This window comes from Notolepis coatsorum (genome assembly GCF_963971535.1).
Source record: "Notolepis coatsorum genome assembly, chromosome: 15".
In the NCBI taxonomy this organism is placed as follows: Eukaryota; Metazoa; Chordata; class Actinopteri; order Aulopiformes; family Paralepididae; genus Notolepis; species Notolepis coatsorum.
In genome coordinates this window covers 2127312-2146317 of record NC_140179.1, presented here as the reverse complement: position 1 = coordinate 2146317, position 19006 = coordinate 2127312, and the positions used below count along the sequence as shown (strand labels likewise).

The window sequence follows — 19006 nt, the reverse complement described above, 5'->3', positions numbered from 1 at the left end:
TGAATCCCTAAACGGGTGGACCTCGCGGGCGGTCCAGAGTGACGTCAGACTACACCTCCCTATGATTATGAAGCTCTGACTGTATGAGGCTATACATCGTTTTAAATCTATTTCTCCCCCCCCCCCCCCCCCCCTCCCCAGAGTGGTCCCAGTGCGCGGTCCTGCCACAAGATGTGCATCGACTCGCAGCGGCGTCAGATCTACACGCTGGGCCGGTACCTGGACTCCAGCGTTCGGAACAGCAAGTCTCTGAAGAGCGACTTCTACCGCTACGACATCGACGCCAACACCTGGACGCTGCTCAGTGAGGACACGTCGGCCGACGGGGGGCCCAAGCTGGTGTTCGACCACCAGGTAGTCTGCCCCCCGCCATCTTTCTTTGCTTCCTTTTTCCACCAGTTTTCCACCGGAGTTTCAGTTTTTCGACTTTATTTGAACAGGGACGGCACACATTAATGAACATAAAGTAAACGTGTGAGACGGTGTTAGCCAAACGCTAATTTTCAACTGTTGTCCCTGGGGGCCTGGTGTTAACTCATTCAGCGCCAATCACGGAAAAAGCGCGGGGCGTTTATTGTTCCAAACGAATTTATATGAGGCAGAGTGCAATTTCTGCCAGTAACCACAACAGGAAGGGTGGCACCATTTTGAAACTATTTTCAAATCTAATTGTTGCTACATGCTAAGAATAGGGAAGAGAAACTAACTGAGCTTCAATATATGTCAATAACGTTATGTTTTGTGGTTTATTATCCCGAATACTAAGAGTTATTAAAAAAAATGCATACAGAAGTATGAAGCTTGAAACCCCATAGAGGCTTTTGGGAAGACGACGCAGATCTAAAGCTGTCGGTGTCCTCTACAAAATGGCCGTAAAAAAAACTACAATTCCAGACGTTCCGAAGAAGAGAAAAAAGTGGATAAAAAAAAATCGACCAAAAACATAATAAAAAGAAATAAATAAAAGTGTGGGGTCCCCAAAAGAATTCCTAAATAAAATGGGGTCACGGTATGAAAAGGTTTGGGAACCCCTGGTCTAGACCTATGTGTGTAGCTCAAGTCAAGATAATAAAGTGCCCTTATTATGGGATGCATCAGCAGATCATGTTTCAACTAGAACCACTAGATGCCTTATTTACTCTAGACAATCCAACATAATCTCTTAATAGTAAATAGAGATGTAAGATGCTTGGGTATTAACTCATGCAGCACCAGTCACAAGAAAAGTCGGGTTAACTCGCCAACCGTTCAGCGCCAATCACGAGAAAAGTCGGGTTTTAATCGTTATTTCTTTTATTAGCTATATCCATTCATTTTCATCCATCCAGCCTGATGTTATCATTGGGAATGGGTCTGAGCTTGCAAAAGGGCAAATACCTATGACAAGCCGACATAGCAAATTAACCGCACACTCTGCACAGACACTAACACACTAAGTATAACTTAATAAAAAAATTAGGGCTGTCAAAGTTGATGCTTTAACTTTGGATATTAATTTAAATTATTTAAAGCGTTAAACATTTTTTTTATCTACATTAATCTATGGAGTGAACATTTTTCAACGTTCTGAACTTCCAGCAGTATCTTTGCTTGTTCTTTTTTTGCATTGACTCATGCACCTTTTTGAAAATCATCTGACATGAAGATGGAACACATTTTTGTTAATATGATTTATATTACCGGTAGTTCATACAAGACATCATCGTCCTCTAAGCCAATCTGCACTTTAACATAGGCCTGGGTTCTTTTTATTTATGTTAGAGCCGCGGATATAAGAAAGAGGTCTTTAAAGCTGAGTCAATGTTGATGGTTTTGTTGAACATTTGTATTTCACAGAGAGAAACTGTATTCAAAGATTAAAGAAAGCTATTAAAATAGTCTTTGAATCTAAATATACTTTCTTTGTGTTGATTCTACATTAATTCCATGATTTTATTCAAGTAAATATCTGTTACAAGCTTCGGTCTTAAGTAGAAAAAATCTATTGACTGCACTAAAAGAAATTATATTTAATAATAATTATTATAAATAATAATTCTAAATATTTGTTTCCCTGTTGTACCGAATTCGTACCGAACCGTGACCCCAAAACCGAGGTACGTACCGAACCGTGGCTTCTGTGTACCGTTACACCCCTAGAGTATACCCGTGTCCTTTTCTCTCATTTTCTGCCTCGAAGCGTGCTACCACCACCACCGAGCTTGACAGTGAGTGATTGACATGTCAAGGTACTACAGTAGGTACTATAGACAATTATAGTTTGCATGCAAATAAGGTCCGGCTGCTATCTTTCTTTCTTTCCTCTTCTCAATCTCTGCCACCTCTCTCTTTCTCCCGCAGATGTGCATGGACTCGGAGAAGCACATGATCTACACGTTTGGCGGTCGCATCCTGACGTGTAACGGCAGCGTGGAGGACAGCCGGACATCGGAGCCCCAGTTCAGCGGCCTGTACGCCTACCACTGCCAGGCCGGCACGTGGGGCCTGCTCCGGGAAGACTCCTGCAACGCCGGCCCAGAGGACGTCCAGTCCCGCATAGGTCACTGCATGCTCTTCCACACTGTGAGTCTGCCTAGTTACTGCTCCCGTCGAGTTACTGCTCCTGCCTAGTTACTAGGGGTGTAAAGGTACACGTATCCGTACCGAACCGAACAAGTTTCAGTGTGTACCGTACCGTACCGAACGGCTGTGTAGTGTACTGAACGAATACAACGGTATGTTAACCACTAACGACCACCCACCGGGGCCTGTTTTTTTTTCACAATCTAATATAATAATTTTTATTTATTTTTTTATTTTTTTTACAAGTCGATTATTAATTTCAATATAGAATATTCGTTGACAAGGTGGCTGGGTGGCGCAGCGGACATCCAACGCAAGAGACACCGGGTTCGACTCCGGCTGTCGGCGTTGCCTCCGGCTTGGGCCGGCCGTCATACTAACTCGATTGGCAGAGTTAGCGGGTGGAAGTCGATGGGTGGTAATCTGGACGTTGTGGACAGCGACTCCTACAGGTCGGTTGGGGACGCCTGCACAGCAGAGACAGGAAATGGCGGGGGTAGTGTGAGCCTCCCACACGTTACACCTCGACCAATGAGATTCCGCGCTGGCAGGTGAAAAGATGTGACAGGCTGCCTCCTCGTGTATCGGAGGGGACACGTGATGCAAGGCTTCTATCCTCCCTACAACCGGCCAGTGGGGGGCATATGCGAGCAACGTTCAAGACAGGGGAGGGAAGAATTGGCACAGTGGAATTGGGATGAGAGAAAAAATAGAAAAAAAGGAGAAAAAGCGGATAAAAAAAAATAAAAATATTCGTTGACAGCTCTACAAGTACAATTAGTTACTGCACACTACATCACCCCTGAGTGGAACATGGAAAGCCACTGTACCGAAAACTGTACCGAACCTTGACTTCAAAACCGAGGTACGTACCGTACCGTGATTTGTGTACCGTTACACCCCTACTAGTTACTGCTCCTAGCTACTGGCTGCTCCTGCCTAGTTACTGCTCCTGCCTAGTTAGTTTATCTGTGATGTCCCATTAAAATGGCAATGAAACGCATTTGTTTTAGTTATATTTTAATTTTTTTCAAATGCAACAAATCACTCGTATATCTAGAAATTAGCCTCCCTGTTAAAACTACTGGTAACAGCAGAGCAGGTCACTGCGCAGAACGTCATTCTGATTGATCGTGTGTTGGGAAGAACATGGGTTTCGGAGATCAATGTTGCTTCTTAGGGAGGGGAATAACGCTTATTTGGAGGGCAGACTATCCGTTGTCATTGACCGATTGAAAACTGGTTAGCAATTTATAAGTCAGTGCTGATCAAAACTCAGGAAACGCAGCCAGGCCATTCTCTATCTCTCTCTCTCTATTCGTCACGTAAAATCTTCGGAACGGCAATGCCTTGCACTCTCAGAGACTTGTATCATCCTCACTGACGACCGGCCCAACTTATATCATGCAAGAACAACAAACACTCATCACTAGGGGTGTACCGGTACACAGAAGCCACGGTTCGGTACGTACCTCTGTATTGGGGTCACAGTTCGGTACGAGTTCGGTACAACGGAAAACATTTTATAATTATTATTAATAGATTTAAAAAAATATATATATTTTTATATATTATAACTATTATAATTTATTATTAATTTTTTTTTTTTTTTTTATCAGCTGTGCCTGTGAGTCCGGCAATGTATGGGGCTGCGGCACTGCAGATTTACCCTACTCGAGTCCGGCGGGGGAGAATGTTGCTGTGTTTGTTGGTGCGTTTCTTTCCATTGGTTTCATTTGGTTAACATTATTGGGCGAACAAGAAAACGAAAGAAAACTGTAAAATTGTAATGACCCTGCAGCTGTTCCTTCCTAGTTCCTCCGTGCACTTTCGCCCGCTCTGAAGTCGGACTCGGTGTGCCCGGCCACGCGCGCTGTTCTCGCACGGAACCCGCGAGTGCCTGCATGTGCGACTGGTGTGTTTGCGCTGAGGCGTAATCTTCGTATGGCTGCATGTACCGCACCGTGACTGCCGTACTGTAAATTCGCGGGACGAATACACGTACCGTTACACCCCTACTCATCACTATAGTGTTCCTTATCTATGCATGTCAGAGATGGCACCGTTTCAGACACCACAATGTTATTGGTCATGAGACGTGACTTGTCGGTGAATGAGAGCATTCGAATCGCTTCTATGACAGATTTGAATGAGGTGTGGCAAAAGCTGAGATGACAGGATATTTGTTAAAATCGCACGTTTCCCAAGGAAAACATGGGAGAGAAAAAAAAGACTGCGAGAGACACTGACTGACTGCTTGGCGTACCATATAGACCGGGTTTTGAAACGTGATTTGTCTGTGGATGACAGCGTTCAGAACAGGGCAGCACGGTTGGTACTGGGCTGCTCACTAAGGCCCTTGTTACACACACTGTTTTTGTGCTCGTTTGAATACGTTTTTGAATACGTTTGCTGTCCCTATTCGATAGAAATGCCGTTTTGGCAGGAATAACGCCAAAAACTTGCAGACAACGTGTCGTGTAATCAAGTTTCAAGTTTCAAGTTTCTCGAGTCCGGGGACTACGCCCATGCGCAGTAGATACCCACATCTGTGTGTTCTCACCACGTCCGGTGACAACAGAGCTATAGCTGCAGCTACCATGTGTTGTCAAGTTATTGTTACAAGGACCCCAGTCCAAGCTACAACAGTCTGCATTCCCTTAACAATTGTTTGTATTGAGCCGTATTGTATTGTACCCATTCTGCGATATGTTAAATAAAGTTTACATTAGGGCTGCACGATTAATCGTTTTTTAATCGAAATCGCGATTTGGAATGATGCAATTATCAAATCGCCAAGCCTGCAATTAAAAAAAAAAAAAAAAAAAAAACATTTTTTCTTTTTTTTTTTTTTTTTAACCAGGAAGTCCCATTGAGATACAAGATCTCCTTTGCAAGGTAGACCTGGCCAAGATGACAGCAATAACATTTGCAATACATCACACAGCAATAAAATGTGCGATACATCACACAAGAACATAATAAATGTGCATGTATACAATACATCACATGTAAACACAAAGCAGAATAGTCTACATGATAGTAAAAGTGTATAATACAGGGTAATACAGTAATTTTGCAGTTGGGACCCGACTACAGAAAGCAGCAACATTCTTGTAATTTTTTTTTTAAATATGTTATACTCGCATCGCAAATCGCAATCGCAATATCTGTCAGAATAATCGCAATTCGATTATTTCCCAAAATCGTGCAGCCCTAGTTTACATCCATTCATTCTGCTAGCATTAACGATTGCATAAGCAGCTGGCTAACGTGAGCTAGCGTTAGCTATCAGACCCTGTTAGCTCAAGCTCCTCTTTCAATCTTAACAATCATTAAACAAAATGGCCCAGTCATCTATTCACTTTTGTTTAATACACGAGGCGTTGTCTCTAATGTTATCTAGCTACTGATAGCTCCCGATATCATCAGTTTGGTGCTGGCTGGTTAACGTGAGCTAATGTTAGCTGCTAGCCACAATGCTATACTGTTATACTGGCATATTCCATTCACGTTAGCATGTAGCATGCATGCATCGCCGATCTTTTTTGAGACTAAACTATCCGCTCTTGGTGGTCACTTGTGTTGATGTTAGTTTTGTTTCATCAACAAATGAGAGGCAGAACACACAGTGAATGTATCCGTTTTGTTTATTGCACTTTTATTACACTTTTGCTGAAAAATAAGTGCTGCATTGGGTAAATAGGCATTTAAAGATGGCGGCTTGTTGACATTTTCTTTGCAGGAAGTGTATTGACACATTCAAGTTCCGATTGGTTGAAAATTGCCTTCATGTTCGCCACCTACTGCCACCTACTGCTTTGGCAGTGTACTACATCACTCTGCTCAGGTGACAAAACGAAAGTGTGACTCGCCTACCGCTACATTGCGACCTGGAAAAGCGAAACTCATCTGAAAAAACGAAACGAAAGTCTAACCGCAGCCTAAGGTCTAATGTGAGCCGTATGCATGCCCGCCTCTCTTGGCTTAATGTTGAAAATAGATTGTCTTTTAATATACTTGTGCTGTTCAAGTTGGTCATGAGCAGTAAAACTCCTGTTTTTATACATAATCAGATTGTTTTTAGTAATACTGTGCACGAGCATTACACTAGAGGTTCCAGTAGTGGGCAGCTTGAATTGCCATGTCCTAGAACCAGCGCTTTGGGGAGATCTTTTATTTTTAGAGCATTAACTCTTTGGAATGGCCTGCCTCGGAACCTCTGCTGCATTTACAGTAGATTCACTTTAAAAAAGAATCTTAAATAGTTTTTAAATTGTTTTTAACACTGTAAAGTAATTTTTTGTTTTTGTTTTACACTAATGTAATTTTAGCTATCTTAATTGTTACAGTAGGTTCATTATACATTGTGTGTACTGACTTTTAATAATTTTTTTATGCAATAGTGATTGTTTTTGTATGTTTGTTTTTTTTGTGTGTGGACCCCAGGAAGACTAGCTGGTTGCTATCGCACCAGCTAATGGGGATCCCTAATCAAATCAAATCAATCTATATAACAGGGGAAGGCGGAGAGGAGTAGGCTGAGTGACTGCTTCCAATGGTTTCACTTTGGGGAACGGACAGATTTACGGGTGCGAGCCGGTGTGAAGCAGACCAGTAGATGGAGGATATTCCCATCGATTATATCTGGGCAAAAGACATGCCTGCCTGACAGAGTGAGAACCACGAAAGGCCGTGCAAGGCAACAAAATATTGTATGCAGCATAGGCTATATTATAATAATAATAATAATAATAATAATAATAATAATAATAATAATAATTTGGATTTGAAGAGAGAAGCGCCTTTCTCAGACTCAAGGACACTGTACAAGGAGAGAGAGAAGCTATATAAAAGAAAGGGTAATAAAATATTTGAAAAAAAAATTAATGTGTATAGTAACAACAGGAAAATAAACAAATAAGATAGAAAAAAGGAAGCAAGGTGCTGTCCAATTGGATGAAGTGGTAACAAGAAAATTAACAAACGAAAGCAAACAAACTACAAAAACAACAGGATCTGTGGCTTAACACTTTCAGCGCCAGAGGTCGCTGTGGGCCGTGTGGCAAGAATGCCAGCGCTTTAACACTATGGTCGCCAAAAACGCCTTACCACGTCATTCCCCGCCATGCTCATTCTGCCAATGACGCCGTAACACGTCATTGATATCAATATTTCAAAAATCTGTAATCGAAATCATATTTCTCCCCCGGAGACTTGAGATCTACTGTTGATCCCCTCTCAACTCTCCAACGGTTCAAGAGCGCCATCTGGTGGCCGATCGGCGGATCGCTCAAACCGGAAATGGGAAACGGAAGCTGGTGCTCATTCCAATTCGGTCCGATCACTCGCTAATAGTCCCGGGACTCGAGCTAGACACAATGGATAGCAATCAGTTACCAATAACTCGATAAACAACATGATTTGGACGTATATACTATTATACAACCTGGAGATGGATCGCATATTTCTACATCCCATAATAGGAATATTTCTGCTCCACGCTCATCTCCTAACGCTACGAGGAAGCTACGGTAAGATTCAGCGTTATTTTTTAACGTGTTCGATATAAACTGCTCTGATGATCATATCACCCACACTAGATGGATCATCTAACGTTGGCCACGGAATTATAAACGACCCCCCCCCCCCCCCCCCCCCCCATCCGGTCAACATCAGATGATAAGTAGTAACTTCTAGAAGCACGTCCATTTGATTTTTTTTTTTTTTTATACTTTGACCAGTCAGCTGGTTCTTTTCGCGTTTATCGCTTTTTCTGGTCAAGTATGACCGACAGAAACAGGTTGAATGGGGTATAGATGGGGGGAAAGACACTCTGAGAAAATACGGCGAGTCCGGGAGTCGAACTCGTGTACCCCAGATCCGTGACGCGCACGGTTGTCCCCGACGCCGAAATAGCGTTCGAGGTACGCAGTGAGCTACTGGAGCTCCCCCATTTGAATTTTTTTTATCTCGCGCCGATTGCTATCAAACTGCATACAATCATCAATATAATGCATTTAGGGCTATAAATCACGTTCTGGAGAAAGCTGCAGAAAACGATAAAAACATACTACTTTAGACCGTATTTTAGTATGAATATGTGAATGAAAAAGTATAACGTTGCTACACCCTGAACAATAGATACTTGATGTTGAATGGGCCATAGTAATGTCAATTTAGCAATACAATTTAAAAAGTTATAGCCCTGCAAAGAAGGGGAACTTCTCCATAGACAAATAGAGCTGGCGTGGGATGGTTTATTCTGAATATAAGCCTGGCGACCAAAGTGTTAATGAATGGGGATACATGCCGGTGTTTGCAGGGCTAAAACTATATTAAATATCATAGCTATGGATATAAAACTATTGCCCATTTGACATCGAGTATCTATCGTTCAATTTGTGAAAAAGAGAATTTTTTCATCCATACATTCCCGTTTTATAGCGTGGTGATTATGAGTATAGTTTTAGAGTAATTCTGTGTAATCCCAGGAAACGCCGCTATGCAGCGTTTAGTGCATTTCACTAGAAACCGTGGCATTCCTCGCCTGGATCGACAATCAATCTGAAATCAACGCTATATTATCGGTATTATGTTTCATCATGCATGCATGAAAGGGGGGGGGGGGGGGGGGTTCTATGCTTCGATCGTCACCAACGGAATATGTTACACACACACATTACACACATACGATAGGCGCGCGGGGAAGGGATTCTTCGATCAACACAAGATTTATACCATATAGCGCTTACCTTGACTAGGAAGTACTGCAAAAAGAATATTCCAATTATCTGATCGCCATTCGTATTGATGTCGATCGTGTTGCCAACATAATCCACCAAAGAAAATGAACCGGGAGTGCTTGATTATCCTCAATCCATGTGTTATAACCGCTCGCCATGCCCGACTAGGAAAACCCAGACCGGACTTTTTAGATCGACGTACAGCCCAAGCTAGAGAGTTTCCAAGGATGTGCAATACCGGCCGCAAGGAGGCAGGCGGTGGTATTGGACGTTTCCGATCTCAGACTCATCCCCAATGATAACACAGGCTCCCTCGATGGATTATGAATGGGAATATCGAATAAAAGAAATAACGATAGAAAACCCGACTTTTCTCGGGTTTGGCGCCCAAGCAATGGCGAGTTAACCCGACTTATCTCGGTCTGGCGTCCAATGTGTTAAAAGAAAAGAGTCAGGGGGTGGGCTACTTGGGAGCAGGGCTGTGTTGCGTGAAGGCAAGTGTGAACAGGTGTGGGTTTAGGTGGGTTTTGAAGAGGTTGATGGTGTCAGAGCCTCGGATGGAGGGGGAGAGGGAGTTCCACAGCCTGGGGGCAGCTACAGACAGCTCGGTCTCCCAGTGTGGAACGCCTGGTGCGGGGGATGGTGAGGAGGTCGGAGTTGGAGGAGCGGAGGCCTCATGCTGGAGTGTAGGGGTGGAGTAGGTTGGTCAGGTAGGAAGGGGCCAACCCGTGCAGGGATTTGTAGGTGAGGAGGAGGATCTTGTAGGGGATTCGGTAGTTGATGGGGAGCCAGTGGAGTTTTTGCAGGGTGGGGGTGATGTGCTGCCAGGTTTTGGTGCGTGTGAGGACCCTCGCAGCAGAGTTTTGGACGTACTGTAAGCGATCCAGAACCTTCTTGGAAGCACCAAGAAGGATTCCGTTACAGTAGTCGAGGCGGGAAGTGATGAAGGCATGAATGAGCGTTTCCGCTGAGGTGTCGGAGAGTGAGGGGCGGAGGCGGGAAATGGTTCTGAGGTGGAAAAAGGCGCACCTGGTGACAGACTTGACGTGAGGGTGAAATGAGAGGGTTGAGTCCAGTATTACGCCCAGGTTCCTATTTCCTTACCTCCGTGGACTCGTGGAGGATGGAGTAGCCATCCATAATAGTTTTAATAGTTGCTGGGTTTAGTATGCGTGTCTCACTGCAGTTGATGCAGATATCTAAAGGAAAGAGTGGACAGCCCTGACGCCACATTCACCCTATGAAATAAATACTAAATAATATCCATGTTAACTGGTTATCTGTGCACACCCCTATTGCCTATTGTGCCACAAACAATCGACTGGCTACGGTGACCTGGTCAAGCTTTTCACCGACTTTTCACCTCAAAGTGAGGAGAGGAGGAAAGGAAAAATATTGGCCATAAGATAAATCAGGGGTTTGTTCACATTTCTCTCATTTTCTCCATACAGGCAGAGCTTTAGGTTAAATGTGAAAAGCTGCCACAGAAAATGGCACGACCATCATGGGATAAATCTTGATCCTTCTTTTTCCTCTGTCCTTTCCTCTGTGTTTTACATTTAGCAGTTTTAGCGATTTCTTCCCAGCCACCTCCCGAGCCCTACATGTTTGTTTGTTTATTTATTTATTTATTTATTTGTTTAGCACATTATTTAAAAACATTGCTAGGAGGGAACGAAGCCCAAAGGGCTTGTACAAAGTTCCACTCCCGTCCCATCAATGTCTATAATCAAATATGAACGAAATACATGTAAACATGGTCAAGAAAAGAAACACAAAACAAGATCAGAGACATAAGGCAAACACTATAACGAAAAATGGAAGATAGACACGGATATATATCATGTTCAAAACACATCAACAAGAGCCAATAACAAGAAAAAACATGTGAACATGTGAAAAATATATAATGAAGAAAAAGAACAAAAAGAACAGCCATATTGGTAACACACAGGACTAACTTAACACTTTCTTTGCCAGGCTTATGTACATCCTTATACCATCCTCTGCCAGCTCTATTTGTCTATGGAGAAGTTCCCCTTCTTTGCAGGGCTATAACTTTTTAAATTGTATTGCTAAATTGACATTACTATGGCCCATTCAACGTCAATTATCTATCGTTCAGGATGTATGAACGTTATACTTTTTCATTCACATATTCATACTAAAATACGGTCTAAAGTATAAATATGTTTTTATAGTTTTCTGCAGCATTCTGCAGAACGTGATTTATAGCCCTAAATGCATTATATTGATGATCAAATACAGTTTGATAGCGATCGGCGCGAGATAAAGAATTTCAAATGGACGTGCTTCTAGAAGTTACTACTTATCATCTGATGTTGACCGGATGGGGGGGGGGGGGGTCGTTTATAATTCCGTGGCCAACGTTAGATGATTCATCTAGTGTGGGTGATATGATCATTAGAGCAGTTTGTATCGAACACGGTAAAAAAAAAACGCTGAAACTTACCCCAGTCTCCTCGGGCCGTTGGGCGATGAGCGTGGAGCAAAAATATTCCTATTATGGGATGTTGAAATATGCGATCCATCTCCAGGTTGTATAATAGTATATACGTCCAAATCATGTTGTTTATCGAGTTATTGATAACGGATCGCTATCCATTGTGTCTAGCTCGAGTCCTGGGACTATTAGCGAGTGATCGGACCGAATTTGGATGAGCACCAGTTTCCGTTTCCGGTTTCCGGTTTGGGCGATCCGGCGATCGGCCACCAGATGGCGCTCTTGAACCGTTGGAGAGTTGAGAGGGGATCAACAGTAGATCTCAAGTCTCCGCGGGAGAAATATGATTGCGATCACAGATTTTTGAAATATTGATCTCAATGACGTGTTACGGCGTCATTGGCAGAATTAGCATGGCGGGGAATGACGAGTTAAGGCGTCCTTGGCGATTAAAGTGTTAATACGTTGATGATTCATGATGCAATTAAATGGCCTTTTAGTTGCTTTCTAAAGACGATAAGGAGGTTGTTGACCTCAATGATAAACAAGTTTAGGACCTCTAAAACTAATGTTGAATTGATGGCTAGATGTCCGTCCTCCTATATCTCCCGGGGTAGGGCTGACCTTCGATTGTTTCCCCCCCGAAGCTTCGGGGCCGAGATTCGATTTTAATTCGAAGCTTCGAAATAAAAAAAATAAAAATTGGAATAAATGTTTTTATAAAAAAAAATAAAAATTGTAGGACTTGTACAGCACTTTGTTCAACTTTGTCAGTGCTGTAAAGTGTAAACCTTTTTAAATCTTAGACAAACTAAACACTTTGCTTTCATGAAATATTGTAAGCCGTCATTTGAGGCTTTATAAAAGCAGCACAATGAACACAAATCTGTCAGTGCCGAGTCCGACCTCATCTTAAATAACAAACAGCATTGCTTGTTGTAATTAACAAAGAGAGGCAGAGTTGATTTAGCTAAAAAAAAATATATATATATATATCATATATATTTTTTTTATATATAATCGCATTTTTTATTTTCATATTCGAACCCCATGCCCATCGACCAAAGCTTCGAAGTATTTAAGACAGCCCTATCCCGGGGGGAAACACCCCCAGCTAACTTAGACAGAGCGACAGACGGTCGCCTCTGGTGTGGGGGGCCAAGCGATTGTCGTTGAGCGACAAGCGATCGCATCGCCAGGCGACGTCGTTCGCTCGCCGTGTGCGGACCACTTTAGGCTTCCGCGGTAGTCTGTGATACTGGTGTTACTTGGTCTTCAGGCTCCACCGAGTACACTACTACTTGCCCACCGCCTCCACCGGTGACAACACCGGGACAATTTACAAGATGACACTCAATATCTGTTGCTGCGCTTACTTTGATCTTTAGCGGCTACATTGATCCGCTATGTGTTTGTCTACATCTGTTTTTAATTCATTTTCAATGAGTATCCATTTGTTGGACAGACATAGTTGACATCAAGTTCAAATTAAAAAATAAACCAACGGCCAGTAATAACCTCCGTAAATTTTCTCTCTGTTCATTGTCAATAGCAATGTTAGCTGCAGCCTTAGATCTTTAGATCTTCTCCTTACTGTCAACAACAACATGAATGCTCACACTGTCCCTCTTATATTTAGTGCATCGCGCAAACAAACTCACTGTTGCTGGTCTGGACCCAGCAGCCTCACGCTTCTGGTGCGCTTCCTTCATCATACAAAGTTTACAGCATTGGGTTTAAATCTGAAATATTGGCAAATCCTCCTCCATCGTTGTTGAGTCGTCTAAACTAAAGCCATCTTTCTCTCCGTCACGTGAAGTGAAATCTACTCCGCTACTCTGTGCTGTGATGCGACTCTGCTGTGCACGCAGATGGAGCAGACAGGCTTTCAGTTTATAATGTTGTCTTGATAATACGCTTAGTATTTTACTAATTAGAGTTATTATTTTTTTATGAATGATATGTGAAAATTAACTAATATATATAAAAACCATACACCGGTGGGGTCATTGGACAAGTAATGTACTCAGTGGATGCCTGAACACAGAGTAACTTGAAGCTCACTAACGTTTTGGCTTCACTGCACTATTACCCATAATGCAAGCTTTGAAGCGCAAAGGAAATATTGTGATGGTTACAAATGTAACTCTAGTTATATGAGTTAGCGCACAGCTTCAAAGCTGCAGGCCACGAGTCCTCTTTTTCTTATCTAAGGTTTTGCTGAACTAGTGAACCAAAGATGGATTGAGGAATGTGGCCGGCGGGGCATGGGGTAGTAACATGTTGCCATCCCAGGTATATGATTGGCTGGCTGAAATGTAGACATGTTCAGAACCAGTGGCCCATAGTGCAAGCTTTGAAGCGAAGCGCTAATTCAACCTTAACAAATAGTTGGTGATCCTGCCTAGTGCCTACCCACTCCTCGATTGGCTCATCAAAGGCTACCAAACATCCCCTAACCTGACTCCTGAACAAGAGTCCTTCAACGCGTACCTGAGCTCTGTACGCGTTATTTATGGTTGAACGGACCTATGGTCTTCTCGAGTCGCGATTTCGTGTCCTACAGAAGAGAAGTGAGTTTCACTTCACCTTCGCCCCCAAGATGATCGCCGCCCGCCAGGCACGCGGGAACTATAAAACGGCAGGGGGTGCTGGGGGGTCGCCAGATTGAAAAAAAAAATAAAAAATAAATAAATTTGGTCAGGCCACTGAACTTAGAAGCAGGCCAGGCCAGTGTTTCTATTTGCACCAGCGCAATAGTTAGATAACCTAGGTGGGGAACAACCAGGAGATCACTGCAACTCACACAAGTTGGAGAACTATCTCTCTCTCTCTCTCTCTTGCTCTCACACACACACAAAGGGAGCCGCATGTGATTGGTGGAGGCGGGATCCTTACGAAAAACTGCTAATCATTGACACATGCTAGCCTGTAATAATCCCCCCCAGAAAAATGTACTTTGCATTTGATATATTGCAAATATATGCCATCACACACACTGGCATTTAAAGGGTTAGAATTATAAAATGAATATGTGGTGTTATGATCAGGGCTGAAGTTGAATAAAATATTGTATTTATCAATTACAAAAAACTGAAAATCCATAAAAATCTGTGTTGTTGCTAATCATACATATGCTAGCCTGTTTTTTAACAATAAGTTGTGATGCCATCACAAACACTGGCATTTAAAGGGTACAAATAAAAAAAATGCCTGCACCAGAATGCAGGAAATTAAGTCTTTGTAACAAAGAAATTCCTGGTGGGGGACCCCCAGACCCCCTGCTTAAAAAGTGGCCTGACTGGGGCTATATTTCCTGGCCTGAATGATTTCCCCAGTCCGGCCCTGGTTAAAAGCCTCCAATGCTTATTAGTGTGTGTGCGTTTGAACGTTTGCATGTTTCAACCATACATTTCCATTTAAAATATTTTTTTTACCTCCTATAATAGTGGGGGTCGCGGCTCTCTGACACCGTTTTTTTGGGTCGCGGCCTGAAAAGTTTGGGAACCCCTGGTCTAGCCTGTACCCCCCAGACATGTTGCTGGCCCCGTCAAAACAGTATCCTATCAGCCTCTCCATGGGCAGGTCAAGGCGTAAAAGTATTTTATACACAAAAACAGCGTCTCGGCTGTTGTGTCTGGGCCGGGCATTGTAAAAACCCCAAAAGAAGTTCTGAGCTTCCAAGTTGTCATCGGCTAACTGTATATTACACGAGAATTGTTCTTTTCCAGTGACATCAGTGGTTCCGTCAGCGCTCAAGCCAAAGATTGGGCTTTTGGATGCTTTGCCTCTAATTTGTCGCTGAATATCATGGGCAAGCAGCTGTAAGATTTCGTTTTGGATGTTGTTGGACATCCAGTTGTCTCTCGTTTGGAGCCAATTCTTCAACTCGGGATCAGACTCGGTGCGCACTCTTTCCATCATGAGCTGCCATAACACCCCATCCCTATTTGCATCACCCCTCAGTGGAAGCCCCTGGCGCCCGAGGGGGGGTATAGGGGAACAGACTCAGTTAACTCTTCAATACCTGATGCTGAGGCTGAACCTGTTGTCTGTCTCTCTCTGACGTTTATCAGATTTAGTGGGACTGTCACTGGGACCGGCGGGACGTTTCGAAAATAAATCTGATATTTTTCTTTTCTGCGAGTGAGACATTCTGTGCTAGCAAAGTCTGACTACTAGCTCAAATCGACTGACTGCGCAAGCACTGTATCACAGTAGCTCAGTGGTTCGTGGCGCGTGGGAAGGGCGGGAGACAGGAGGTGAATACAATTAGTTGTTTCACCTGTCATTCAATCAGTCTGTGACAGTCTGTCATCACTCGAAAATCTACTCGGTTTTACACGTATGATTGTGTACATACAGTAGTGTAATGAATGAATGAAAACTTTATTTAACAGATTGGAGAATGGCTACAATACAGTACGGCTCAATACACACAATATTAAAATGGTGACGTGCTTTGAGCAGGATAAACTTATAATATACAGTGTTACAGTTATACAGTTACAGTATATACAAATATATAAATACTGCAAAAAAAAATTTTTTTTTTTTTTTTTTTTTGCAATAATTGAGAGGGGGTGCTGCAGCACCCCCCGCACCCCCCCTTCTCGCATCCCTGCCGCCCGCTGTGCCCTGGCACAACTTCTGTCAACAAGAGAGCGACCATGGCAACGTCAACTGGCCGGACGAGATTGACAATGTGGAATATCCTCAGCCTACCCATCCAGCTCAGAGGAATAACCTTTTAGACGACAACAGGGCAAGGCAGGCACTGACGATCCATCTAGCGAGCCACCTCCCGCTTCGCACAGGACATTTCCACTAGCTCCACAGAGCTGCCACGCAAAACAGCAGCCCAAGAGTTTTTTTTTTTTTTTTTTTTCCAACTTCTTTTTATTTGAATAACAGGTGTACAGCAGATACATGTCCCACAGCACACGGCATATTTATGTATATAGTCAGTCTCAGGTATACACATATTATGGGTATATAGTACACTGTATTCCCTTGTGTAATTCTGCTGTAGGCATACCTACTTACCTTGTACCATCTTGTATTTTGTACTTTTTATATTGCATCTTATAGTATATTATCGGACTGTGAAGCTCTGTATCCCCCCCCCCCCCCCCCCATGCTGCTTTGACACTTGAATTTCCCCAAGGGGATTATTAAAGGAGCATCTTATCTCATGTAAATAGAGTCTCTGCATTGCCATTGTTGCTGTTAATATTGGCCGTTACTGGTTTATTTTTTTGCGCTGCAATTTTCACATGTTTTGTTGATTATTTTCTTGTGTCAAACGGCTAAGATGATTTAAATGTATACGGCTCTGGCCCTTCTTGTAGAGTGCCTCTGCGTGTTTTGACCCATTCAGTTGGTCTTCGCCACATTTAACTGCAGGTGGTTTTTATCGCACCATGTGAATCAATTTTCTTCGTTTTGTTTGACCACAGAGGAGAATAAACTGGACGTAAGATGACCTGGTTGTAGCGGTGTCTTTCCTAGCCAATAACTACACAACCAGAGTGAATCAGCTATATATAGTTTTCTCCCCACAGCAGTGATTCCCCTGCATGTTAATACTTTGTACTTTTTATATTGCATCTTATAGTATATTATCGGACTGTGCAGCGCTGTATCCCCACCCCCCCCCCCATGCTGCTTTGACACCTGAATTTCCCCAAGGGGATTATTAAAGGAGCATCTTATCTTATGTAAATAGAGTCTCTGCCATTTGAACCACTAATTTGTGTGTTTTTTTTACTCAGTGAGCACTCATTTGCATTGGTGGCAATGAGTGCTCAGTGAGTAAAAGAAACTTTAAAAACCATAAATTATACTTTGGGGGGAGCCACCCATAAATTATAATCATTTCATTCACCAGTTTGTATATAGTTGTATATATATATTTCATTTCTGCGGGAATCACTGCACAGTAGTATTCACCAAATAACTTTCCCCTTCAACTTCCTGTCTGTTGTTGAGTTTGTTGAGATTGTTGTTTTGAATCAATTGTTTCTTTTAAGTGTTTACCCCTCCCTCCCTGTGTGGAAGTTCTTTTAGCTATTTTGTTGTAATAAAACATCAAACTTGAAGGGAATGTGTTGATTTACTGAATAATCATTACACGCACCAGCGCCAGTGCAAAATAGTGCAAACTTTATTTGATTTTGTCCTGAGTAATGCAAGTCGAGATTGCCAGTGTAAACTTGGAACTTCAAGTACATTTGAAATTGATACATTCAAGGATTGTATAAAAAAATAAGTTGACTTCAAGTATAGCACAACAAAATTATAACCAACAGTAACAAGCAAATGGCATATTATGTAAGTTATTCATTATTAACCGTGCACTGATTTGCAAGTAGGATGGTGGAATAGTGTTCAGAGGAGTTTATGGTCAATTAAGTGGACTGGTGGGTACAGCCTATGTGCTGGACAGGACTGCCATGAAACCTCCAGTAAGTGTCCCATTAGTGCCAAACGATAGTACAGAAGGATCTAGTATATTCTTGCTACTATTAGGGGTTTCACAGAATAGTCGACTAATCGACTATCAAAACCACTAGTGGACACTGTGCCTCTTTCTAGACTAATCGTTCATCTGTGGTTTTAGCATAGTGCAGTAATAGAACGGTGGCAATGCATCTACAGCAGATATGCAGCTGTGTCAGTCACTATTAATAATGTTTTTTCAATAAACCAATAGATTCATAAATGTTATGCAACCTGTGGACATTTGTGTTTATTGGCGAGATTGCAAGCAGTCGCGTTGCATCACACATTCCTCCAGCTCAGACAAGCTAACTTTTTTTTCTCTGTACTTCACTCTCTCTGTAATAACATAGATTTTATTTCAGTTGTAAAAAAACGAAGTTCAAACTTCTCAATTTCAACATTGTTATTTATTTAGTACATTTTTGTTATTTATTGTTGTAAGACACCACACAAACTAAAACCCCTCCCTCTCCCCTCTGTGAAAATTAAACTTATCTCATCCAGGGTATTTATCTGCTACATAATATGTTTAAAATATTCAATGATTAGTATCAATATGTTGGACAGACAAGAGTTCTATCTGTTCTTTGACGGACGGATCAACGTAGCTCAATCAAACTCGAGCTCAAACTTGATAATGTAATTATTGTCATAAATATTTACATGGGCTTCAATATACAGTTTTTGTTTTTGTTTTCACATCATTAATACTAATGCTGTTGACACAGCG

General features: G+C 42.4%; 1 protein-coding gene across 2 annotated transcripts in view; it reads left to right on the top strand.

Moving 5' to 3' along the window:
• Positions 1 to 19006, top strand: part of mkln1 (muskelin 1, intracellular mediator containing kelch motifs) — a gene marked incomplete at its 5' end in the record, with an annotated part of 84707 nt that overhangs the window by 45841 nt on the left and 19860 nt on the right. For both annotated transcript variants that reach the window (XM_084330893.1, XM_084330892.1), the window contains 2 exons: positions 142 to 354; positions 2341 to 2562. In XM_084330893.1, coding sequence (XP_084187019.1) covers positions 142 to 354; positions 2341 to 2562 — 435 coding nt within the window. The remainder of the gene's footprint in view (positions 1 to 141; positions 355 to 2340; positions 2563 to 19006) is intronic.